The sequence below is a fragment of the Patiria miniata genome, unplaced genomic scaffold (genome assembly GCF_015706575.1).
Source record: "Patiria miniata isolate m_02_andy unplaced genomic scaffold, ASM1570657v1 HiC_scaffold_6, whole genome shotgun sequence".
Classification (NCBI taxonomy): domain Eukaryota; kingdom Metazoa; phylum Echinodermata; class Asteroidea; order Valvatida; family Asterinidae; genus Patiria; species Patiria miniata.
Genome location: NW_024037073.1, coordinates 8,071,230 through 8,096,531, shown reverse-complemented (window position 1 = coordinate 8,096,531; position 25,302 = coordinate 8,071,230). Strand labels below are relative to the sequence as shown.

At 40.9% G+C, this 25,302-nt stretch overlaps 2 protein-coding genes across 2 annotated transcripts; one reads left to right on the top strand and one right to left on the bottom strand.

Annotated features, from left to right (window-relative positions):
- The first annotated feature begins 3,573 nt into the window (after positions 1-3,573).
- On the top strand, positions 3,574-4,605 carry LOC119742795 (trace amine-associated receptor 7d-like). Its single transcript, XM_038218967.1, has one exon. It carries the CDS (start codon positions 3,574-3,576, stop codon positions 4,603-4,605), a length of 1,032 nt encoding a protein of 343 aa, XP_038074895.1.
- Positions 4,606-7,674: 3,069 nt separating this feature from the next.
- On the bottom strand, positions 7,675-25,069 carry LOC119742794 (receptor-type tyrosine-protein phosphatase F-like). Its single transcript, XM_038218966.1, has 25 exons — positions 24,979-25,069; positions 24,309-24,377; positions 23,105-23,419; positions 22,188-22,283; positions 21,289-21,603; positions 20,596-20,886; positions 19,682-20,002; positions 19,119-19,234; positions 18,540-18,747; positions 18,051-18,150; positions 16,862-17,093; positions 16,433-16,472; positions 15,722-15,818; positions 15,411-15,496; positions 15,119-15,354; positions 14,510-14,588; positions 12,704-12,951; positions 12,519-12,606; positions 12,101-12,177; positions 11,044-11,080; positions 10,095-10,192; positions 9,472-9,597; positions 8,988-9,133; positions 8,508-8,643; positions 7,675-7,740 (listed from the first exon to the last, which is right to left on the bottom strand). The coding sequence occupies exons 1-25, from the start codon at positions 25,067-25,069 to the stop codon at positions 7,675-7,677; spliced, it is 3,714 nt and encodes a 1,237-aa protein (XP_038074894.1).
- Between the last annotated feature and the right edge of the window lie 233 nt (positions 25,070-25,302).

The window sequence follows — 25,302 nt, the reverse complement described above, 5'->3', positions numbered from 1 at the left end:
TTTCTCGGTCGTTGTCTGTATTAGGGATCGGGGGTAGATGCGAACGGTCGTCTTTGTTCTGTTCCATTCGGAAAAATAGGGGTGTTAAAAATGTTGGGAAAATAAACATCCGCTTTCAAGTCTTGATTTGAAAGCTTTTTTGGTTTCAACAGACATTATTCAAGCTTGTGTTCTACACCAAACGTGTTTATTAGTTACTGGAAAAGAATCTGTTTTCGCGTTGGTCTATCATGCAGTGAATCATGCAAGCGACCACGTGCTCGAATGTATTACCGTGTAGTAGTACCTTCAATGACGCCACTATAATTCCGGCACAAAAACGATATATTTTGTGAAAACGCTTTTTTTGAACATTTCATTTTTATTTCCTAAAAAGATCATCGAAGGTCTAATCTTTACTTTGTAGTCGTTGAAAGGAAATCCCTCAGTTCAACATGACCTTTTTATGGCAAATTTAAGAACATGACGAAAGTGAAAATGGTTTACCTCAAACGATATTTTCGCTGTGTCACAGTCGGGTGCCTGGCTCAACGAGTAGGCCATAGCGTTGTTCGTAACTAGGAACTTCACTGGCGAAGTGTGGCGTGATAACCAACCTCAACCCCATAGCGTAGAGTAGTACGCGCCCACCACAACCTAGCTCCCTCACCTTGGTATTGGATCATTTATTTTTTTACATGTGCAAGACTTTTGAACACATATGCAAATGAGTAATAGTCTGGTGCCTGACTGTGCGTTACATTAGCGTTTGTTTTTGTATGTGGTGACTGAGGTAAAAACAATCAATTCGCGCGCCGTGAGTTATACGAAAAAAACGATTGTTTTCGAAATTTAACTGTTACAATCTTATCCCACCAATATGCAGTATCACGCTCAAGCAAACGACGTTTGAAAGCTGAAGCACACGATGTTTGTAAGCTCAAGCACACGACGTTTGAAAGCTCAAGCACACGACGTTTGAAAGCTCAAGCACACGACGTTTGAAAGCTCAAGCACACGACCTTTGAAAGCTCAAGCACACGACGTTTGAAAGCTCAAGCACACGACGTTTGAAAGCTCAAGCACATGACGTTTGAAAGCTCAAGCACACGACGTTTGTAAGCTCAAGCACACGACGTTTGAAAGCTCAAGCACACGACGTTTGAAAGCTCAAGCACATGACGTTTGAAAGCTCAAGCACATGACGTTTGAAAGCTCAAGCACACGACGTTTGTAAGCTCAAGCACACGACGTTTGAAAGCTCAAGCACACAACGTTTGAAAGCTCAAGCACATGACGTTTGAAAGCTCAAGCACATGACGTTTGAAAGCTCAAGCTCATGACGTTTGAAAGCTCAAGCACACGACGTTTGTAAGCTCAAGCACACGACGTTTGAAAGCTCAAGCACACGACGTTTGAAAGCTCAAGCACACGACGTTTGCCTGTCCCTTTTAGAACACCATAACATAGTGACCCAGATGCCCCTACCAGTAACCGTCGGTGATATATGGCGGATGGTTTATGATTACAACTGCTCATGCATCGTTATGCTAAAGAACATGGACGACAATGATCCGGTAAGTACACGTATCAGCCCAATCAGGACGGTTTATCAATTACTTAGATGTGTTTGTAACTATATAGGGTGTTTTCCTTATACTCTTTAAAATCGAGGTTAAAAGATATCTAGACCTATTTGAGATTTTTTTTTTTAAATTAAACATTCTCTTGCATTGTTTTTCTTTTACATTTTATCACTACTCTTTTCCTCGTAGACCTTCGTCAAGTATTGGACCGACGCGGGTTCCTTGACATGCTCTCCTCTGGCTATGTTCAGCCTCCAATCGACGGACCAAATGCAGAGCAATACTACGGTGCGCTACCTGACTCTCACCAAAGCTTAAACATAGTCAGACGGAAAGTGCGGGTTGTTTGGTTAGTGTGAAAATTGTCTTTTAGAAGACGGTAAGAATCAGGCTAAAATTTAGAAACACGTACGTTTTAAACTATAGTACATGTAGTCAAATTGGTATGTATTTATCACAGGTATCACGCATGATGTGCCATCTTTAACTGCCTGACTGGCCAAATGGCCGGCTACCAGTGTCTCCAGCGACCGTCTTGCAGTTGGTTTTAGCGGTACGGGAATGGCAGTGCGACCACACAGAAGGAACAATTGTCACCCACTGCATGTAAGCAGGGAATATTCTTGTTTGTAGCAACAGTCAACAGTTGTTAATTTTGCTTCCATACAAAAAATAAAAAGATTAGTTAAGGCCTACACACTGGACCAACAGTTTCAAAGTAAAGTCTCTTCGGTACTGTACCATCCCCTGTAATATGAATTCAAATTCAATTTATTCTTGAGCTATAATGGTATAAGGGCCTGACTACAGATCATTCCTATCACGCTATTACTGAGAGGCCCCCTTTAATGGCGAACCCATTGTGTCAACTATTGTATATTAGCAACACACACAATGCTTTCGCCACTGATCCGTGCACCGAATTAATGAGCATGCACGCCACGGCCCATTTTGTTCCTGTTTCACATTCAACAACGATGTAGCAGCACAATGCGTGCGTCTCAGACACATTTCCGAGTTAATATCAATTAGGTCTCTCTCTTTCGGATCCTAAATTTTAATTGACGTTATCAATGCATGTAGTTCAATACACTTGGTTTGATGGATTATGCAGGGCAGGAACATATTTCATCCGTTTCCTCTTCCCCTCTTCATTAAGAGCAAGGTATCAGACATAAGAAATGGGTGAGGTTTACTCTTCCATATTAAACAAAGCACACTGATGGCAAATCTTCGCTGCCAGGAGCAGATCTCGAGCATCTTTAAAAGCTTCGTTTTATCATCGCGTCACCTCTATTGAGGAAAGGGGTAATTATTAACTATTGCATCTTCTAATTAAAATATTGAATAGTGCGTATGGTACTTGTGGTTGCACTGAGGTACAACGACTGGACAACGGTGCAGGGCTTAAACACCGGGAATAACCTTCTTATCTAATTGTTATAAGAAAGAACTATCGGGAGACAAAATAAGTCAACGAACTATCTGCTTTTAGGCGCACACTTCTCAAAACATACATTGATAAACTGGAAAGTGATTTCTTCGACAGCAGCTGGCAACGTCTGACTGATGTAACATGACGGATATTTCTGCCATCTGTTGAGGACTGCGGACACCATTTTCCAACATTTCTTTGAGACGCCATATTTGGAATTGAGTTACGAATTAACGTATCTGCAACTATGGTATGAATCCAAGGGCAAGGCGCCCGGTATAACCATAGAGCGAACAGTCATAATGGCATGATCCACCCAGCGCGCATACGCCCATCGCACCGACAAACAGCGAACGAAATGACAGATAGTAAGTGGACATTGTGATTTTGTAAGCAGATGGTCAGGGTTTTGTCGTTTTTAAAAAACATGTCTAGCCATATTTCTTGCACAGGAGGACCCCAGCATCTAACTGTTGATTTACTGGATCACAAGAACATTGCGTTAGTTCTATCCGCTGACAACCTTGCTTTTGAACTGATGTTATAAATCACACGCACAAACAACAACACACAATGTCAATGAAAAATGCCACTTCGTTGATAAGTCTCGAAGAAGCGCAAACAGATGTTTGGGTTTGCCAGATCATTGCAGCAGAAGGAGTCTTTGGTTTCCTAGGAAACCTCTTGGTTTGCTTCGTCATTCTGCGCGTCAGGTTTCTCCACACCATGACTAACTATCTCCTGGTGAATTTAGCTGTGGCCGATATGCTGCTATGTCTCTGCACCTTTTTCCATTACCTTTTTGCGTCTAGCAGGTGTACTCTCATCAACATGGTTCCATCAAGCTCTCTTGGGAGGGAACTGTACTGCCGGCTTGTGGCGTCCCAGTCACTGATCTGGGTGTTTTTCAACGCGTCCGCTTACAACCTGTGCGTGGTGACGCTGGAAAGATACATAGCCATCGTACATCCACTCAAATATGCCAGGAAAGTCACAGCTACAAGGATGAAGACACTCGTGACTCTGCTCTGGATGCTTTCTGTCCTGTTGGCTCTGCCTTTTCTATTCACAATCAAAGCCAGCGATGATCTCGACAAAGCCTGTTCTGACATCGAGTACCTCAATCAAGCATTCCCCATTTTGCTTAGTGTGGTATTGGTTTCATTCACCTACATTATGCCCGTCATAATGATGAGTTGGGCGTACTACAAAATGCAGGTTACTCTCAAAAGACAAGCACAAGCTCTGAACCTACAACGCGCGAGGGCAGCAGCGGTTGATCTCGTGATTGCTAGACAGCGTGTCATCAGCATGCTTACGATAGTCCTGGGGGCTCTCATAATTCTCTGGACACCGGATAATGTCTCCGTTATTTTATGCTTGTATCCGACAAGCGACAGCATACTTAATTTCTGTGGTTCAGAGAGTTTCAAGTACATCAGTGGCATAACCAGTTTCCTGATATACCTTAACTCGGTGGTTAACCCCATCATCTACGAGCTGAAGTACAAGAAATTCCGGAAGGGTTTGAGGGTGGTTTTCTGCACTTGTTTGGACGAGCACGGCGGCAGTAACAGCGTGGATGCCGAGATGGCTCGACGTTGATGAGTTGTCACTGAGTGGTGTTTTCATTTAGGACCTGCTATAGAGTGAAAGTCACGAAATTTGCAGTTAATACACACGAAATATGTTCAGATATCTCGTGTGCTTCTGAAACAGCTATTCGAATGGTATGCTCCATCCATCTGCAGGAGACTGTCGCACTATGGCGACGCAGGGCAAGGGGAGGAGTGCACTGCCTGATTTTCAACAGAGAATATCACACGTTAGTGTAAATGGATTTGAAGAAACAATTGGAAACACCGTTTGAACAAAATGTCGTAGCATTAAGACGTTAAACATTGCTTTCGTCCCGTGGCCGTGCGCACGAGAGCAAAGGAAATCAGCAGGGCTCCTTTCCGCACGACTGAAAAAAAAATAACCGTGTGCTTCAGTACGGAAGCTTGAATTGCCTTCCGCGATACCGCGTTACCGCGATAATTTATCGCAGAAATCCGGAATTCAAAGATAATTCCTTCCGCGATACTGGATTTCTGTGATGATTATCGCGGTAACGCGGTATCAAGGAAGGAATTATCTTTGAATTCCGGATTTCTGTGATAAATTATCGCGGTAACGCGGTATCGCGGAAGGAATTATCTTTGATTTCCGGATTTCTGCGATAAATTATCGCGGTAACGCGGTATCTCGGAGGGCAATTCAAGCTTCCGTACTTCAGTGTACCCGTCCACCAAAGTTTTTATTTTGTGCCCCAACATACCCACTTACCCAAGAAAGTAATGCCTATGAAAATTGTAAGGACTTTTCTTAATAATAAGCGATAAATCCTAGACAACTTGAGAGAAATGACCCGAATATTTGGACCCTTGTACATTTTCAATGGACCACTTTCGTTTCTTGCCGGCAGGCCCATTGATGCGCATTAATGCAAAATGTGTGAATTATTTAGTAAAAAGGTCAATAGCGTGTTGCCATCAAACCCTTTGTGCTCAAATTCAACTCCACTTAGCTCACAAATTATATTTTAGGCTAATCCAGTTATGCAGACAACCCAGAAGAAGGTGTATTGCTTGTAAAAAATAAAAACCAGAGGTGGAATAAGAAGCAGCATAGTTTTTACTCATTGTGGCTTCAAAACCAGTTTATCTCTTTTAGTGGGCACTTAATCGTTTTATTGATTATACTTTCAGAAAACCCATTCTAGTGTTAAAATCACCATTGCCAAAAGTGTCGCTTTGCATTATCGTTTGCATCGCTAGCTGTTGAACAATATTGCACAGGTTGTACCGGGAAGTGTCAACGTTGTTTTGAACATAATCTTGTTTAATCCATTATTACTCAGACATAAACGTTGTCTTCAATTAAACAGTACAATTTGTTTGCTATTATGAACCTGTTTCATTATGCAACTATTTTCTTTAAGCAAAATACGTGGAAATTATGACAATATAAGACAATTTTCAACAAAGTTGAGACTTTATTACCAAATGATCTTCGACAACCGATATATCTTTGCCGTAACTTAATAAGAAAAATCACACCAATATCTGCAAGACAACAGGCTCAAGTTTCTAGCACACGATATATGTCGCGACCATTTCTAGTATTTCTTTTATAAGAACAAATTGTCTCATTTATAAACTCTGCTTACAACTCGTGACTATCACAGCAACACCGTGCACTGCACACTAAGCAATTCCGAAAAGCTCTTGGTTATAATACTATATATGACTTTAAGGTTTAGACAAATTTTCAAAATATCATACCAAAGCATGCTAGACCTTGTAAATCCTAAAAATGTCCTTATATCTTGCATATTTGAACTGAACAAGTGAACATTATTATGTCTTATTGAGTGCAATATAATTTGGAGAATATTCCGATAAAAAAACAAATATCGTTGGATAAATGTATACTTATTCGTTATCGGCACAGAAAAATTAATTTACAGCAATACATGTTAAACTAAACAAGATATGGCCTATTAAACTGTGTACTTCAATGCAACATTTTCAATGCGGTTCAGACGTTGAGCGTCTGACGAAATGTTGTGTGAAATGAGCAAATTTGTGATGTCAGAAATTGACTCGAGCAAAAGTTGTATCTACCATTCGAGCTCCGGAATACCGTCTGGGCGGCGAATTATTTGTTCCCAATTTCTTTTTATGATATGTTCGCAGGTATATATTACCATGAATTTTCTGGATTTGCAGTTCGATTGATCAGTTGGAAAGGATCGTTATTTTGTACCGCGAGGGATGGGTTCAAATCATAATTTTTACCCGAATATTTTTTTCTTTTCTAATTTCAGGCTTTCGAGGATTTTTTTAAACAGGGAAATAAAATCCAAATTTTATTAAGTTCGAATTCATGTTTGCTTTTATTTTCTTCTCACACTTAATAAGTAAATACCAAGCGTCATAGCGTACACCCCATACGGATGTCGTTTGGGAAAAATGCGTCCCGGCGCTCTACCAATTGAGCTATCCAGCCCTAGTAAGAAGCTATATACCCGCAATGTGCCCCAAGGCAGAATGCTGGCAACGTAAGCTCTTCTGGAAATCCAGCAATCAGGTCTCACTCAAAGAAGATGCGATTATTTATAACAAATTAACCACGAAGCGAAACTGTTAAGAATGTTTCGTGTTTGTTTCGGGGTAAATATTTCAACCATGAAGCTCTACTTAAATTTACAAACTTGTTTTTTTTAACCTACACTTTCAAACCATTCCGAGTAAATGTCAAGGTACCATTTTACTTTAATTCTGAGTTGCATGCTAGCTTTAGGCTGCTTGTTTAGTTAAAAAGCAATGATGGGCACTCTCGCGCAACTAAAGATTTATCGCAGTGCAATAACAGATTTCTTAAACTTGTTTTCGTTTTCTTTCAAAACTGAAAATTTTTACTTTAGTATTTTTTCTACATACGAATTTGTTGAAACCATGCTTTTACTTTCCCTTTTTCACACTAAGTCAGTAGAGTCTAAACGGTAACCGCTAGGTGGCGATTGAAGCTATGCACGTATATTCACGTACTTAGAATCAGGGATCAAAATCCACGAGGGTCTAAGGAGCAGGGAGTTGCCCTCCGCTTACATTGCTTATGGTGAGTCGACTAGATGGTTGTATCATCACGCTTGAATGCCTCCAACAGGGTATCAAAGATGAATTCATAGTGGGTCTGCAGGAATGCAAGTATGTAAATGTAAATAAAAACGTAATCCCAATTACGTTATTTACATTCCCGTGCAACATATGAATATAAATTTAAATTTTCAAAACATATGTATTCATGCCTTGAAATGGTATTTCTTCACTAACATTATTTGGTGGCCAATTTGTCTGACACATGACGGCACTTCTGGGCGTATTGTCATAATTAGAACGTGGGTTTCTGTATATATCTTTAACTTGCCCTTTTATTTTAAACTTTAAAATTCTCATTTTGAAAAAGGAAAACGAGAACGATTTTAAATTTTAGGAGAGTGGGGTCATCATCCGACTTTAGGGGGCGCTTTTCATGATACAAAGCCAGTGGCGTAGCAAGGTCATTTTGATGGAGGTAGACGTGCACAAGGGCATTTACCTCATCCGCGCGGAAAGGTAGACAGGTTTTTTTCCACCGGTCACCCGGCGTCCGTAAAACCAAAAAGGGGGTGGGGATTAGAGGTTGTACACCATCTGTCTATGGGGGCGCTGTTCAAAGCGGACGTTCTTGAGCATCATCGGAAAATAAATGGCGCTTTGCACGGTGGCACAATTGCCGTTGTTCACGCCACATCAAAAAAAAAGGTCGCTCGGGAAAAAAGGCACTCGTGACTGTCTACTTCTTCACGGGTGCCGTTATTCACGAGTGCTCTATTTTTCACGGTTGCCATTTTTTCACGAGTGGCCTTATTTTGCCCCTAATTATATATTTTGTTTCCCCTATTGAACATGTATACTTACAGCAGATTGTATCATTCCCATCCTCATGCCTATCATATTGCGTGTAAAGTTCCCGATACACATTCTGCCTTCTGTCTTAGCCTGGTGTAGCATGGCGTCCAGAGTAATGAACAATCCTGTTCGACTGGTTCCAGTACTGTCAAGACAGAATATCATTCGATATCAAATCAAAACTCTTTCAAAACAGGGGTGATTACAGCTAGAAGAGGCTACAGACATCCATAGCTCATCCCCCTCCCCCACAAAGCTGTATAGCCCCACACCACCCCACCCCAAATAAGAATTTCTTAAGTATTTCTTTTTCGCGTACTTCATAATACTCGTCTTGCCTACGATTTGTCTGAATTCTAATGGATTCCAATATAAAAATAAAATAAAATAACCGGGTCGTCAGTTTTTTTCAACCGACAATTAGCTTGACACATGCTTTTGCCATTAAACGGGGGCATCCATAGAGTGAGTTTGAATCAGAAGAAGTACCTGCAATGGACCACCATTGTTCCATTCATCTCAGACTTGAACTGCTTGACGGTTTTGATGAAGTTGATCACTTTGCTAGTGTCTTCTGGCAAACCTTCAGCGGGCCATGCTGTCAAGTGGAACTGTACAACCTTCTTGAGTTGTTTCTGAGAACAGTATATCCAAACAAAGTGAATCATTGACACGTGATGGCCACATAGCCATATCAAATTTGACAGATTTTTTTTTCTTTTTTAAGTTTTGACTTACTGCGCTTGTCAAGTGAGTGACCGGCTACTAATATCTATTATATAACCCCTCAAATAGTTCATTTCTGAAAATTACAGCAATAGTCAATAATGTACATTCCCTTTAACTCGGGCTCAGACTTGGTCTTCGATTACGTGGTCTCGCCCACACTGATTAAAGACCACCTCGTGTGAGTGCTGTACAATACAATTATGACAAAATCCTGACACCGCCTTAGAGAATGGTCTTTGATTACCTTCGACTCAATTGCGAGTGTGAAATCTCTTATAACGTAATCAGCATGTGTCGTCTCGCTCATCAGTCTGACTGTGATGTTACCATAGGTAGTTATATCATCGGGCCAATATTTCTCACATTTGTCCTGGTAACAAAAGCCACAACGCAATGAGAGAAAACTGTTTTTATGTTACAAAAGTTTCTTTATCATAAAACAGTGAGCTTCTCTTTTCTCTCCTTCCTTCTCTGTGGCCCGGGTTCGAACCTGCCTAATCTTAAGTGGGGACTGGTTTTCAGTCCCTACCTGAGTCTAAAGAGATTCTCAAGAATATCTTTCTGAAGGTTTCTTGCTTTTAAACACGCATGCTTTAAAACACTGCATTGTGTTTTCTCCACACAGATTTCGTCAGACTTACGGACTAAAGCGCAAATGGCGGGATTTTTTTTTTTGATTGCGTCCCATTATCAATCAAAACACAATACATAAATAAGTATGCAGCATGATCACAGTTTCAACTTCAATTTAAAAAAAAAGGAAATAATAGTACTCTTAACAAAAGTACCACAAACTGAGTCCTCATATACAAGAAGGAATAGGCATAGGAGAAAAACATCAGTTACAAGTAGCAAGTGTGACGTTACCTTGACGCCCTCCCGTAGGTTGGTCAACATGACGATCTTGGATGCGTTCTCTTGCCAAACCAAGCGCCACATGTCAGCTACGGATGCCTTGGTAGGACCTTAAACGTGACACAAAGACATTTTACTTTTCTGAAACCTTTAATGTAGGCTTAATGACAGACTTAAAAGGTCACCAAAAATGAATGTGTCGGTATACACTTTATACCAGTGCCAATTAATTTGATGGGATATGTTTTCAGTCCCCTGAAAATCTACGCTGGGTTGAGGAAAATGATTGTGTAACGTTTATATGAGATGCTACAACTGCCAGTGCATCAATGCATAACACAATAGTGGTAACTATTTTTTTGGATAACTAATGCTACCGTCGTTTCCTTTCCCATGCAAAATGCTAGGGAATTCTATAAGTTCGGTACACAAGACGGTTTTTATTCTGGTTCCCAGACCAAAAGATTCTAACTATTCCTGATGTATCTTAGGCCAGGTAGCCGCTAGTATCTATACAAAATAGATCTACGGCATGTGACTAAAACAGGAGGAATGCCTCCCATTTCCAAAAATGCCGAAGTTTGCCGAATGTATTTCGTCGACAATCTCGGATAGAGCCCACGTATTTCCAAGTACATTGTACATTGGTTTTATTTACCCACCTTGCTTATACAAATCTAAAAACTGAGTTCGTAAAAAAATATCAAGTACTTGCGTTTAGAAAACTTGAAATTCAATGACGATGTTGTGCATCAAGTACGAGGGGCGAGTTTTGCTGCGTCATGTATTCTTTTGAATCTGACGACGGTTACCAGAATTTTCCAAAACCCGGCGTGGTCTCCATTTTGGCTTCACCGGCTAAGTGCTAAGTGGCAAACCCGGGTCACAAATTTGGAAAAACAGTATGAAAGAGATGATATACACCATAACCCTCAGGTTTGAAGTCCACGATTGTACGCACCTTGACTTGCAATGTATTTCCTTGGCTCATTGACACCCTAGAAAGACAAATGGAAATAAAATCAAGACAAGATAAGTTTGCGGTAGCACCATGTGAATACATCTCTTTTGTGAGTATGTGTTGTTCTGAAAAGAACCACACATACTCACAAAAGGAAATAAAATCACTCGAATTTATGGTCGACATGATTACCTCATACTTAATAGTCTCATTACAGAGATAATGTTTAACAATCCTCCAGTTGTTTTAATATCACTCTAAACAGCTCTTTTTTTAGACTTGGTGAACACAACAGCAGGCAGTCTTTGGAGTCTATAGATTTGGGTTCCTTGAAAAGAGATTATGATAGCGTCCTCATATTGTGTCAACTGTATCTCCAAAAGGCTAACTGAGAGGGACCCATGGATAGGACGAGAGGTACGAACGAAGGATGTGATACGAACCAGTTACATAACAATTTGAAACAAAATCGCCAATTTCCTTTATTTGTTATTTCTACACCACATTCTGTCTTGTCATTTGGACCCAGTAAAGTGTCAGGTCAACCTGACCTAGCTTGCAGGTGGAATCTGATCTGGGACCTTTACGAGTATATGTAGCACATGGGATGAACATCATTGACTAAGTATACTGTCAAGTCAAATCTGACCTGGATTGCAGGTGAAATCTGACCCGGGACCTTTACGAGTACATGCATGGCACATGGAATGAACGTCATTGACCAAGAGTATATAGTCAGGTCAATCTGACCCGAATTTCAGGTGAAATCTGATCTGGGACCCTCACGAATGCATGTATGTCTCATTGGATGAACGTCATTAACCAAGAATAGTGTCAGCTCAATCTGACCCGAAGTGCAGGTGGAACCTGAACCGGTCACATGGTATGAATAAGTCTTCCTTTATTCACCGTAAATGCAGATGGAGATGAGGTCTAGGAAATCTGTCTGACCTTGACAATTCAATATTGGTTCCTACAGATGGAATAAAGGCCCAAATTGAAACTTAACTTGTGATAAAAATAAGGCATCTTTTGGGGTATCGTACGGGCCACTTACGTCAATGTAACTAGCATTCACGTAGTCTGAGTTGGGGTCATCAGCTACTGTTTCCAGCACAACTCGAGTCTCGTCATCTACAATTAAGCAATGGAAAAAAGAGGAAATGACAGATTCATATTCATCCTAAATTAATTCTCTAGATTATTAGTACACAATGAGTTCCTGTGACCTGTCTGTAGTTACCGTGTATTTATTGTCTAAAAAATAGTGTTTTGAATTCTTTATCCCATAAGGCCTATGTACTATTGTGAAAAACTCAGTTTGCAGGTGACTCTAAAAATTTGAATACGGTGTAAATATTGGGTAAATGTTGTTGGTTATTTGGGCTTCTTTTCAGTTTCTAAAGTACAGTTAGGTGCATTACATGACCATCTACGGTTATCTCAATGTAATAAGGGGCTATAATTCCACTTACATGGGAGTATGTTTGCATAGCGATTTTTCTCTCTGTTCGCATGTTTCTTCGCCACAGACCACGGATGCTTGACTGGAGTAGGCATTTTCTGAAAAACCAGAGGTTCAGACAAAGTAATTCAAATTCACGAAATTAACACATTTTTAGAGATATTTTCCGCATAATTTAACCCAGCATTAACTCACCTCATAATCCTCTAGGAAGCCATTACCATTCTTAAAAGACGTTGATTTCTTCGCGCGGACGTAGTCCTCAAACCTGTCCACAGGTATAGCATCAGAGGCTCCACGTGTGATCGCAGACTGGATGGATTTTGTAATAACTGGCTTCGTGGTTCTTGGTGGGGGCTTGGGCTTGGAACATGCAGCGAACCTAGGTGTGTCGTAGATAATCGCTCCCTTTTGGGGGCGGTTACTTTTCAACTCGGCTCCGTCTGCATTGTTGGAAAAAAAATAACAAAATGATCACACTGCGCTGTCACTCTCCAGAAGTATATCATTGGTTACACTGGGTGGGTAATCTTCGCAAGCCAATGTTACAAATATCGTCAAATTAATACAACGATGAGGTGAATTTCCCTTGGGCCCTACCAGGCTTTCGATGTCTGAGTGAGCCCAGTGTTACATTATCAGGTTAATCCCTTAAGGCAATCATTTACACCAGGCGCGGTTCTAAGGGGGGCTAAGGGGGGGGGGGGGGGCTTAAGCCCCCCCCCCAAACAATTTTTGTCTAGCCCTCCAAAATAAATTCCGTAAAAAGTAATTACATTAGAAAAAGAAGGATTGCGATGTTCATGCGAACGGTCTCCCCCTAAAGAAATAGTCGTGACAAGGGTGCATTTGTAGTTAATATAGTGTTAATGATTTTAGGATTTTATTGGCGCTCCCCATTGAAAATATGGCATGAGCCCCCCCCCCCCCCTCCCCCTCCCCCTCCCCCTCCCCCTCCCCCTCCCCCTCCCCCCTCCCCTCCCCCCTCCCCCTCCCCCCTCCCCCCTCCCCCTCCCCCTCCCCCCTCCCCCCCACCTATTCATTTTCGGAGGCCTAAGTGTCTGGAGAAAATAACCGGTCTACATTAGTACGCCTCCCTGAAAAAAATTCCGGATCCACCCTGCTAGCCCCCCAAAAATATTGGTTCTAGAACCGCGCCTGAGTTACACCACATGAGGCCAGTCCACAAACAGTACAGTTTACTTCTCGCTGGGTCTACCTTTTGGAAACCCCTCACATGTTTATACATACATGCACAGGCGAAAAATGCCATTATTTTGGTTGTTTGTGCATCAATTTCAATGATCAAAGAAAGAAAACATGGTTTCATTACCCGAAAAAAATTAAGTGATTCAGGTATGCCAAACAAGTCATTAAGTCAAGCAATACTAATTGTTCCCTCCTGGTGGAAGGCATTCATCTGGTGCTTAGGAGATACAAATTTTGAGATAAGAGAGATCCCAAGCCCTGGTACAGTCTTGATGAAACACTCGAATATAAGGCCCCTCGTCGGGTTTTCTTTTAAAAGAGGATTCACGGCATGATGTGCCCACGGGCACACTTTAGAAACACCTTCAATGACCGTTTTGTTTCGTACGATACCATTTCAGGCGAAATAGTTTTACAGGGAAGTTGGTTTCAGTCTATTCTTCACTTTAGGCAAGGTTTTTCTCATTGAATCGGCAATTTCTTTTTTCTGGTTATTACCATGAGTCCTATACGCGCCTGTAACGAATTTGTGTTTGTACTCAATCAATGATGATTTACTATACATCGAATACATAGAATCTTTAATCTTAAAAAATATATCGAGTTTTGAAGTCTCAAAACTCCTGTAATGAAAGGTCACGGTATCAAAAAGGTATAAATATATATGGTATACTACCAAATCACATGGTGCAATCGGAGATTATTTTATTTCTACAATTCCTGCTTTCACGCCGTACGTTAAGTGCTGGAAATCTTAATAGAAAACAACAAAAAAAGGAAAAAACATCTTACAACAGGTGATATTTTTGTCAGCAATCTTCTTCTCCTTGGAGTCTACTGTAACTTCGTCAAGAAAAACAGCTGGCATGTTCTAAGAATGAAAAAAGAATAAGACTGAATTGATATTGATTTAATATGACAGCTATTCATGATTATATAGGTAGGCCTGATTTACATCCTCTGTCGCGAGAGACTTTCATTAACTTGTTTTCTGCTCGAAAAACATATTTAATAGTTTTTATGTTTGTTGCCAAAACGTGACGGGGTCTTTTGTGATTCGATTTCATATCAAATATCATATTATGAAAAAAGCACTGTAGTTTGATAGTTCTTAATGTTATAATTAAATGTTCTCATCTCAATTCTAGCGCCATTTCTATAGAAATGCTGGCCTGCATTACCTCTTTTAATTAACATTATACCTCCTTGTTCATTTAGCCGGTACGGATATCATGTGTCGAATGTACCGTTAAAGTCTAACATGACCCCAAACTTGCTAGTAAATTACTATGAACTTGCCCAACATATTGAATTCAGTTGAAACTAAACCACGGATCTTCGTTCATTCCTCATCCCCATTTCTCTGCATTAATTGCCCCTTTTAATATTCCAATAACCCACCTCATATGGATATTCGCAGCGACCGTCTCTTGTAGGTGCCACCATCTTCGCCTTGGTAGGCGTCGGTGTCTTCTCCTGTCCTAGGAGCTTTCCCGCTCGATCATCAGCAGACAGATTCTGAGACTGAGAACCAAAGCGGTTTCCCACGGGTTCGTACGCGGGTTCTTCTCTGATGTCCCTGTGGTAGGGATTCGAGTTGGCTTGTCGTGTTGGGACATCTTGAAGCTGGATGTCATCTTAAAAACAAAACAAACAGATGTTTCAGCAGATGAATATTCTTTAATATTAATACTATGGAATCTAGGGAAAAGAAAACGTTTCTCACCACTGACTGCAACAAATCGAGCATCGTCCTCTGGTGTCTTCTTAAGCCTCTTTCTGGCATCATGACATAAATATAAAACAGAGACGCATAACATAGATGAAATTAGACGTTTTGCTGTAGATTGACATGAAAATGGCACCAACAGAAGCAGAAACAGAACTGGAAAAACGGCAATGACACAGCAATGACACCAATAATACGAATGACTATAACTGCAACAACATCTTGAAATGTATTGACTCCATCTTGACATGGGCTTATATCTTTGTAAATCTAACCTCATGAAGATAGCTCCAGGGACTGCGACTCCCAGGAGAATGACAATCAGCACGGGAACCAGCACGGCAGTGACTGGGAAAACATAGTCATCCCTCACTGACAAAATGACATAGAAAACCCTCATTAGCAGGTGTCGATTGAAAGAGCTTAATGCATCTGCTGCCATCAAAATAGTCTTAGTCCAAGACGGGAGATGATATTATTCCTCTAATGCAGCCGGTCTTGACTCCTTGCAAGCGCCATCAATTTATGCAAATGTGAGTATGTGAGGTTTGCTTTGCATTTCCTAGGTAGCGTTGCCAAAGTTGCCAAGAGTGGATTAAAATCATCTTGTTACTGTAGCGACATCAACTGCCACAAAGGCGCGCGCTTGTCCGGGCCCGTTTGATTGATGGAATGCAATCCAAGTCCAGTCTTAGACCGAGACTACTATCAAAATAGAAAGGCCGTTTCAGGGCGAAAATGTGTGGTTTTTCTGCATTGCTCAGTTTTATTATTGACAACAATTAGGTTAACCTATGGTTGAATCAATATGCTTGTGATCTGTATTCCAATTTTCTTTCTTTGGTATGCATGCATTGTGTACGATTAAGGCGGAGTGTTGACAAACTCGCCAATAGATACCAATCTTGCAATAACCGGCAAAAACGTATGTCATTTGGTTGAACGGTTCAATTTATACCATAATATTAATATGTCAACGTATTTACCTTTCACCCTCACTGGATCTCCCCACGTAACTGCAAACTCCTGTGAAAGTTCAAACAATAGACACGAAAGAAGATGTTGATTTCTTGAATACCCTTAATGTAATTTTTTTTCATCCTGTGTAAAGTCAATTTAACTTAATCATGCGATGTCTATCTCCTGTTTCCTTGACATGGAACGACTGATGATATTATATTCCCAGATGGATGGGATGCCGGTCTATCGCAGGTGCAACTCCCCAACTGATACCGTATACTTCTGGTAAGAGAAAAGCAGGTGGGTGTAAAGTGGCTTCCCCAAGGACACAACACGTGGTCATCAGCTCGATTTGAGCTCCTTGCCCACCGTACTGATCATGAGTCACAATCTTTAACCTGAGGCCACATAACCCCCTCCCACTACGTATTACATGTTAATTTCATTCTCCTCACCATATCTGAAATCCTGCTGACTGACCCCAGATAAATGTCATACTTGGTGTTAGGCTGTAAGGGCCGGTTGTAGAATGTACCGTACGTGTTCCCGTCACCCACGGTGAACGTTTCAGTAAGGTTCTCTTTCATCAATTCCCCTGCTACATAGTCCGGCACGAAGTCGTTCTTAGATGGTGTGGTGTCTGCCTCGATATTTGAATGCACTTGTTTCACGCCAATTTGGATGCCTCTACACAAAACCGAAACGCAAAGGTAATAAAGGGTTTATAATGATACGGCGATTTGTGAATCGGAGTCTAGTAGATTATAATAAGATCGATCAGCAAAAAAAAACAGCCTCCAAGATGGCCGATTTGCATATTTCAGGTGAATGATTTTTTAAAGGCACCTCACTAATACAACATCACCATAAAGGCACCTCACTAATACAACATCACCATAAAGGCACCTTACTAATACAACATCACCATAAAGGCACCTTACTAATACAACATCACCATTGTTGCCCCCCTTTTTTGTATTATAGAAATGCAATGAACAAAATGTCGTTTTGTAGGAGACATGCAATTTTTTCGCAAGATAGTGAGAGCTCAAACTTCAAGTAGGTGTAACATCGTCATCGACGGCGTTTTGGGTAAAGGCTGCGAAAGAATTCAAAATTCCACTTGAAACCGATGTTCTGCCCATGTCAACTGCTTGCAACAGTGGTTGGTGGCTCCTACTGGTATATGTTTGATTCAACCGGTATAAATGTGTAAATTCAAGTAGTTTTAAACTATTAAAAGCCAGTTGAACAAACCATTTCTGAACTATTCATTGTAGTCAACATGAACCAGTTGAAACCAGTTACCATGGCAGGTAAGTCAGTGGCGGTTTTACGGCCCCCCCCCCCCCTCCATAAAAAAATATTAGTCTAGCCCCCCCCAAAAAAAGAATGAAAAAATCCATTAAAAAAGAATGCACTAGCAAAGTGTAAGAATGTGACGTACATGCAAACGGTCTCCCCCTAAATAAATAGTCGTGAGAAGGTTGCATTTGTACACTTTCCGTTAATATAGTGTGCCTGATTGTAGGATTTTATCAGCGCTCCCCATTGAAAATATGGCACAAATTGATGAAAGCCACAAAAATGTCTCAGGAATTATACCAATAATTATAAAGTGTACTCTTTCCAGGGTATACTTACGTTACGTACTGAGATGTGCGTGGTAGATCCACATTAATTGTAACTGTAGAATTGGTTGACTTTGAGGGATCAGTATTTGGCGGGGGAGGGGTGTCCATTTCTGTACATAGCCACGACACAATACAAATACTTATTATCGGTAAAACAAAAAGTGGAGTAAATTGTACATTCTCATGGTATACTTTTTATATTATAATGTGGCTTTTGAGGAAAATGTTAACAGCGCACAATTAATCTTTGTTGATTTCATTTGAGAATGATTCGGTAAATACGAAAACAAATTGTATATAGGTAACTATTTGTATGATGAACTTTTCGGACTTTAACCGACGTAGTTTACTAAACACTGCTGTCTGCACTAGTAAGCAGGAGTATGGATGGGTTCGAGTCCCTCCCAAGTAAGCTTGTGTTTGTTTTTACTCATGACCCTTAAGGCAGCATAGGGTATGCAGTTGGTATGAAATCACGTCAGGGAAGGGCGTGACACACCTGTTTCAACCGATGTGAAAGCTTCGATCTTTGCCATCGTCCCAACTCCATGATTGTTCACACCAGCTACCAGAAATTCGTATTTTGTTGATGGTTCTAGAACACTTGTGCTGTACAGCTTGGAGGATGCTAGTACGGTGACTTGCTTGTAAGTGGTATCGGGTGTGAAACCGAGTTTGTATGGCCTTTGCAGTACCCTGAGCCTTATCTAAAATTGAATTTGAAATACAATAATGAAAAATCGATGTATTTAATGCATTCTTAAGCTTTAAATACAGAAAACTGTGTTGGAATATAAATCCTTGCACACCACATACAGCAAATTTGGCTTTTGTTGCATCCTTGAGTTTGTTCGTGGTTCAAGAGGAGTTTCTTTTTACACATTGTGCAGTGAGTAAAAACTATATGGACGTTTACGCATAGTTCGAAAGGATAAAACCTGATTTCGAAATCAAACAGTTTGACAGTGCTTTCAGGATTTGTCATTTCGAAAAATCGATTGATTGAAGTAAAATAGAAAGTTAACATTTCCATGCAACAACGGTGAGGAGTGCTGTAATGACGTATTGAATACATCACCTGGTATGTTATAATTTGCCCGTGTCTGTAGCCGCAAGGTATATCTTCCCACGTGAATGCGATCTTGTGCCGCATCCTCAACGTAACTTTGATAGTTGTCGGACCTTCTGATGGTGCTAAAGAAATGAAATAAGTCAACAGGAATTATTTTTAGTGTTATAATTCATAACATTTATTTGACAATAAAACTGTTCTGCAATTTTATTTGTTTGTTTGTGTGTGTATGACGTGTTTGACGAGAGGGTACTTGTGGGGGTACTTAAACAAAGAGGAACAACGATGCCCCACAAGTCGGGTTTTCGTGTAAGACGTGCCCACTAAGGGTAATTCTAAAAAAGAAAGAGGTAAAAAGAGAACAATGCAAGTACCCCATATACACCATCCGTGTGTGTGTTATGTTGTTATCCTTTATATTCGAGGACTTGGAACAATGGGTTCCCTGTGATAATAATAACCAGAGGATCTGAGCCAAGTCCTCAAGTATTCGTGTACAAACCCTTATGGCACACGTCGAGAAAAACTTGCTGTTCTTTGTATCGTATTTTTAGTTTTTTGTGTGTTACCTTTATCAGAGTTTGTGTTCGTGACAACGTGTCTCGTCTCACCGTCATCACCCGCTACGTTCCATGTCCTTACGTACACTTTATAGGTAGAGTAGGCCTGGAGACCAGCGATGGTTGTCGATGTTGATGTCTGGTTAGCGGCAAATATGCGTCTGGGATGCGCAATGGGATCGCAGAGGTCACTGGAGATTAACTCGTACTCGAGGATGAAGTACAAAGCGCAGTTATTGTTTTGACTGGTATCCGGCAGGGACCACGCTACATGGATAGATGGGGAGCTAGCGAGAGCAGTTGCACCAAGAGCATTAACAGGTCCGTGAGCTGGATAATTCGACAAAAAAATAGACTCTTTACAAATCCATTTGGTAAAAACATTTTGCGGTAATGATTGTTAACGAGAGAGTACACGCAGTCGTATTTTACCATTACGTTTGAGGACAGGGCATTGTCTTTCCCTTTGTTCCTTTAATATAACGCTCTCCCATAGACTAAGCTTAAGCACACTGACTTTCGTTCAAGGGCCGTTTTTAACAAAAGGTGTTACGTTCGAGGACAACAAAGAATATGCTGTTCTCTCTTTGTGTATCTGTCATCGGGACGTATGCAACGCAAGGCCACGTGAATCCAGCGAGATGAATACATTTTACATTTTTCTAAGTCTTCCATTTTCGAAGTAAAATCTTTGTTTCCATTGTCAGGCTTCACAGCGCGCGCCCTCTGTAGTTCGCGCATGAAGGATTAACTAACTACATTGTGTGACTACCATTGAAGCAACGATCGTAAAGCAACAAGCATTTTTGATGACTAACACTACAATTTTACAAGACTAATGAAATAAAACAACAGTAAACTGATAGTGTTTGGCTGATATGATATATCATGAATTCGTAGACAATGATCATTGAGTGAATCACCTTTTGCTGCGGTAGTAACACTAATCACATTGCTGTATGGCCCCTCGCCGTTCGTTCCTACGGCTTGAACTTGAAAATTAAACTCTGTGCAGGAGGAGATTTCGTTAATAACTACAGATCTGGAAGTTATTGTCTGGGTAAGTGAGCTACCACCCGACGCAGGTACCAATCTGTAATTGTATTCTAGTATCTGGCCGCCTCTGTCACCACATGGTACCTCATCCCAGGCGAAGTCCAGGCTATTTGTGAAGATCCCGGTGCATGTTGCATGCGATGGAGGAGCTGTAGGGGCTAAAACAATACAAAAAAGTGACAGGAAAACGAAATCGTATTTATGGACAAAACCTAAAATTGGCCAACATTGGTAAAATATCAACCTGTTGATCAAAAAGCGCAGTTCTTTGAGTTTAAGGCGATGTGAGCCTAATGTAGGCATACAATGAGAAATCACCTTTTCTGGGGTTGGATGCTTTGATGACTACCTGCTGGTTATTTAATTTATTCAGTATAGTGGTGCCTCTAACAATTATATAACCATGTGTTTATACAAAAATGTTACACTCTTTCGTTTGTTACGTTATTATTGATTCTGAGCATGCGTGCACTTTTATCGCAAGGGCAGGCAAAAAAAATGTGATCACTGTTTTACTTTATCGCAGCTAGCTTCCGCGATGCCTCTCTAACCACATGTACCTGGAGAAGAGCGTGTAGTTGTAGTATCACATCGCTCCACACTGTATTCTTCTTTGTTCCACGTCTTGACACACACTTCGTAGGTGGAGTATCCGTCTAAACCAGTGATCGTTGTGGAAACGGTCGTCTGGTTTGCGGCGACTAATGGTTGGGATTGGTCGATGGATTGGCACTGGTCTCTGACGGTTAATCTGTACTCGACGATGTAGCGGAGGGGGCAGCGGTTCCGGATGGTATCCGGTGGGGACCACGTAACTCGAATAGAAGGGGAGTCCGTCAAGGCTATTGCATCAACATTACTGACTGGCCCATGAGCTAAGGAGAGTAAAGACAAGAAAAGTATCGTGCATGGGAATTTCAGGATGTTCAAGTTGTTTGGTGTAATTTAGGCAGCACAACAGCAACAGCATCCGCAGAGCGTAAGCAAATCACATCAGTATAAGAAACATCTTACACTTGCCTCGAGTGACGAACATACACAAGAGTAAGAGCCTGTTCCCTTGATCGACTGATGATTACCCCCCCCCCCCCCATAAGGCTGAACTCCACCTTTCCATGGTACGCATTTATTCGCCCACTACCAAAATATAACCCTTCTCGCTCGCAGTCGTACCACCGCTGTATCTAATAAGGATGCAGTAAAACGAATGCAAAGTTCACATTACATGAAAAGCTGCAAATTCTAAGTTCCTATTCACCTTTTGCTGTGGTTGTAACTTGTATCCAACTACTGTACGGTCCGGGTACAGTGGAGGCGCTGCCACGCGCGGCAACTTTAAATTGATACTCGGTACACGATGGTAACCCTGTGAAGGATACGGATCTGGCTGACAGGGTTTGGATTTCCGTATCCCCATCTGACATGCGTCTCAGTTCGTATTTATATTGAGGAATATCACCTTGTCTGCTTCCACATGACACTTCATCCCACGACAAGCTCACACGATTGGAGTAGATTCCGGTGGGTCTAATATTCGCAGGTGGAGCATTAGGGGCTAAAACAATCAATTAAAACAAGACAAGGTAAGTCTAGTAAAGCTGGTCCCAGAGCACACACGTTTTATTAAACTGATTCACTGAAAGTCTTTGCATGCATCTAATAGCAATTTCGCCCATAGACCACTCCGGGCACGTTATCAATTCTATAACGAAGACCCCCTTCAGCGACGAAAGCATTGTGCAAGCTATTGCTCAGATAATCATCCACGGTTCCTGCTATACGATAGCACTGCCCGGCTCTCTTCAACATCCAACAAGCAGACTATTTCAAAAGTAACAGCTACAGTCAGTGTGAGTCAGTACAGAGAGGACTATGCGTGTAGCTACACGAGCCCCCTTCTATGGCGAGCATTGTGTCAGCTTCTGTGAAAAGCTACAGCCCCATGACGGATTGTCTGAAAAATAGCTAACTCAGTGCTATCGACAGTGAATGGGGCCTCCGTGATAGAAGTGAAAGCGTGCCCGAATTGGCCCCCTTTATGGACCAGCAAAGTTGTATACGTTCTATAATGTGCTCAATACATAACGAATACCAATTTCACATGGGTATGCTATGCAGGCGGGATTGGGCCTTTAGCGGGATGGTAAGCAGAGGTAGTTGCAACTCTGGGTGTTTTTTTTTGGTAATCCTTACAAGCCTACTGCTTGGTTACAATAATGGTGGTCCTTGAAGGCTACAGACGTCTGTAGTTACTATTTTGCAAAACATTATTTTTTATTTTGTCAAAACAACTATTTCTAAATTGTGTATTGGCCTATTCGACAAATTCAGACATATTCTAACAGCTACAAATGCCATTCTTTGTTGGTCTGATACCTGCTTTGGGAGTTATGATTTGAACTTGGTTGCTAGAGGTTCCTAGACCGGCTGAGTTCCTTGCCCTCACGCGTATATTATAGGTGGAGTAGAAGTGCCGTGACGATACGGCTACTGACAGCAGATAACTGGTACCCGCCGTCGTAGCTACAGTTGCGAAGTTTTCGTTACTTCGATAATCGCACTGATCACGGTTGATCAGTCGAAACTGCAGGGAGTAATCAATGACTGCACACGAGGAACTGGCTGGATTCCAATTGATTCGTCCTGATGATCCTGAACCATCAATTCTGAGAGAAGTCACTGCAGACGGAACTGAAAAGGGGTGTGCCAAGTATTCGAAAGAAATGGTAGGCAATGTATGTATGCATGAACACTAAACAAGGTAACAAAAAAAGGTAAGCTTAAAGAACAATCCTAATAACAACAGTAAAACAACAACCGGGAATACAAACAGCAAAACAATTCAATGCAGTAATAACAATACTGTGGCAAAACACAAATAAGCATTAAATCCAAAAAGGTAACAAATAATTATTCCCTTGCCAATGGCAAGATGAAAATGTCAATAGAAATATGTTTGATGGGACATAAAGGCGCAGTTAAATTGGACACAGATGAGCGTTTCTACATTTACCGAGCCCTCTAAAAAGGAAACGCATGTTCAAAAGCTTTTTGGCAAATTATTTTACTGTGTTCTCACCTAATTCGTCTGTCAATGTTGATTTGGACGGTAATGGACACCATTTGCCAAAAAAAAAAACGAGTATTGTTCCTGATTCCAGGAATAACAATACAATAAATGTGACGCAAATTATGAAAACAAAATAACCTGTCGAAATTTCAGCTCAGTAATAAACTTTTTGAGAAAACTGTGAAAATGCATTTTCATTTTTCTTGACACCAGGTTTCTGTTAGATGCTCTACCTTCCAAAATGTGCAATAATACGTTTCGAATCGGATCCTCTTATGATACGATCCTGGTTTATCGTATTGGAAAATATGAAATGGTTTGGTCCTAACCATCGCAAGGACATTATGGTAATTCCTTATTCCTCAAATTGGCAGCACACCAAGCGCAATACTGTCACAGGACGCCTAATCCTTGTATTTATTTACAATTGAGTAAGGCAATTCTATATTATTTTTTTATTTTTGTTTTTGAATGTTTGCAAATGTACACATAATCTTTACTGCATCATACCTGAACAATCACTACCATTAAACTTTTTTGTCCTGATCGTTACAGAGTTGTCTTTTTTATGGCGCAGACCTGTGCACAAAATTATAAAAAAAAGAAGCTTATGTTGAATTGTGCAAATACATAAAAGCCGTTATTTTTACCTTACCGACTTTTTGGGGGCATAAATCAATAATCTGCTATGTCACAGCCGTAGTATTTGAACTAAAAGAAACTGCTGAATGGAACCAAAATTCGCGGGTTTTTTTGTAAGTACAGAATGCGTTAATATGCCATTTAAGTCAAACACCATGGGCTTCCCGCGCGAATAAGAGACGGACGTGTTTTTGTACCACTTTCGAGAGCCCTGTGTTCAAATATCTCCTCCTGTGGTCTCCCCTAACTCTCTCTTTCTTTCCGTTAAGGGGGTTCTTGTGAACGGTGCCCATTTCATTTCTACTGGACTCTTTAGCTTACGCAGTAATCACAATGTTTTTTTCCTCCTCACACCAATAGAATGTTCAATTCCGCTCAAGTACAAATCTTACTTTGATAAAGGGGATATTTATTTCTCGATTGTAGTTGGTTACTTATGACCTCAGCGTAGAGTAAACCCAATCAAAAGTTACTTTAAGATTAAAGAAAACCTCAATTTCAAATCTTGAGCCTGCAGGCTCATATACATGTAACTTACATGAGAACGAGAAGATCATGATGAGGATGACACCAAAGCCCACCAGCCTCGCTTTGAATCCACAGAATCTCTCCAGATGACGACTACCCATTATGGCCGTCGCTCTATTCATCAAATTAATTAAAAAAGAATCGGACTAGGAAAGTGGAATTGGAGAATGCAAGTCAAATAAAGCTTGTCCTAGAGCGCACACCATTCTATTCAATTGATTTAAAACGCCAATTCACTGAAAAGTCTCTCATGCATGTGGTATTCAGAAAGGGCCGGTTTAGTCCATTCATTTTGTGTTAGCACACGCACGCTTAACATAGGCATAGAAGTGGG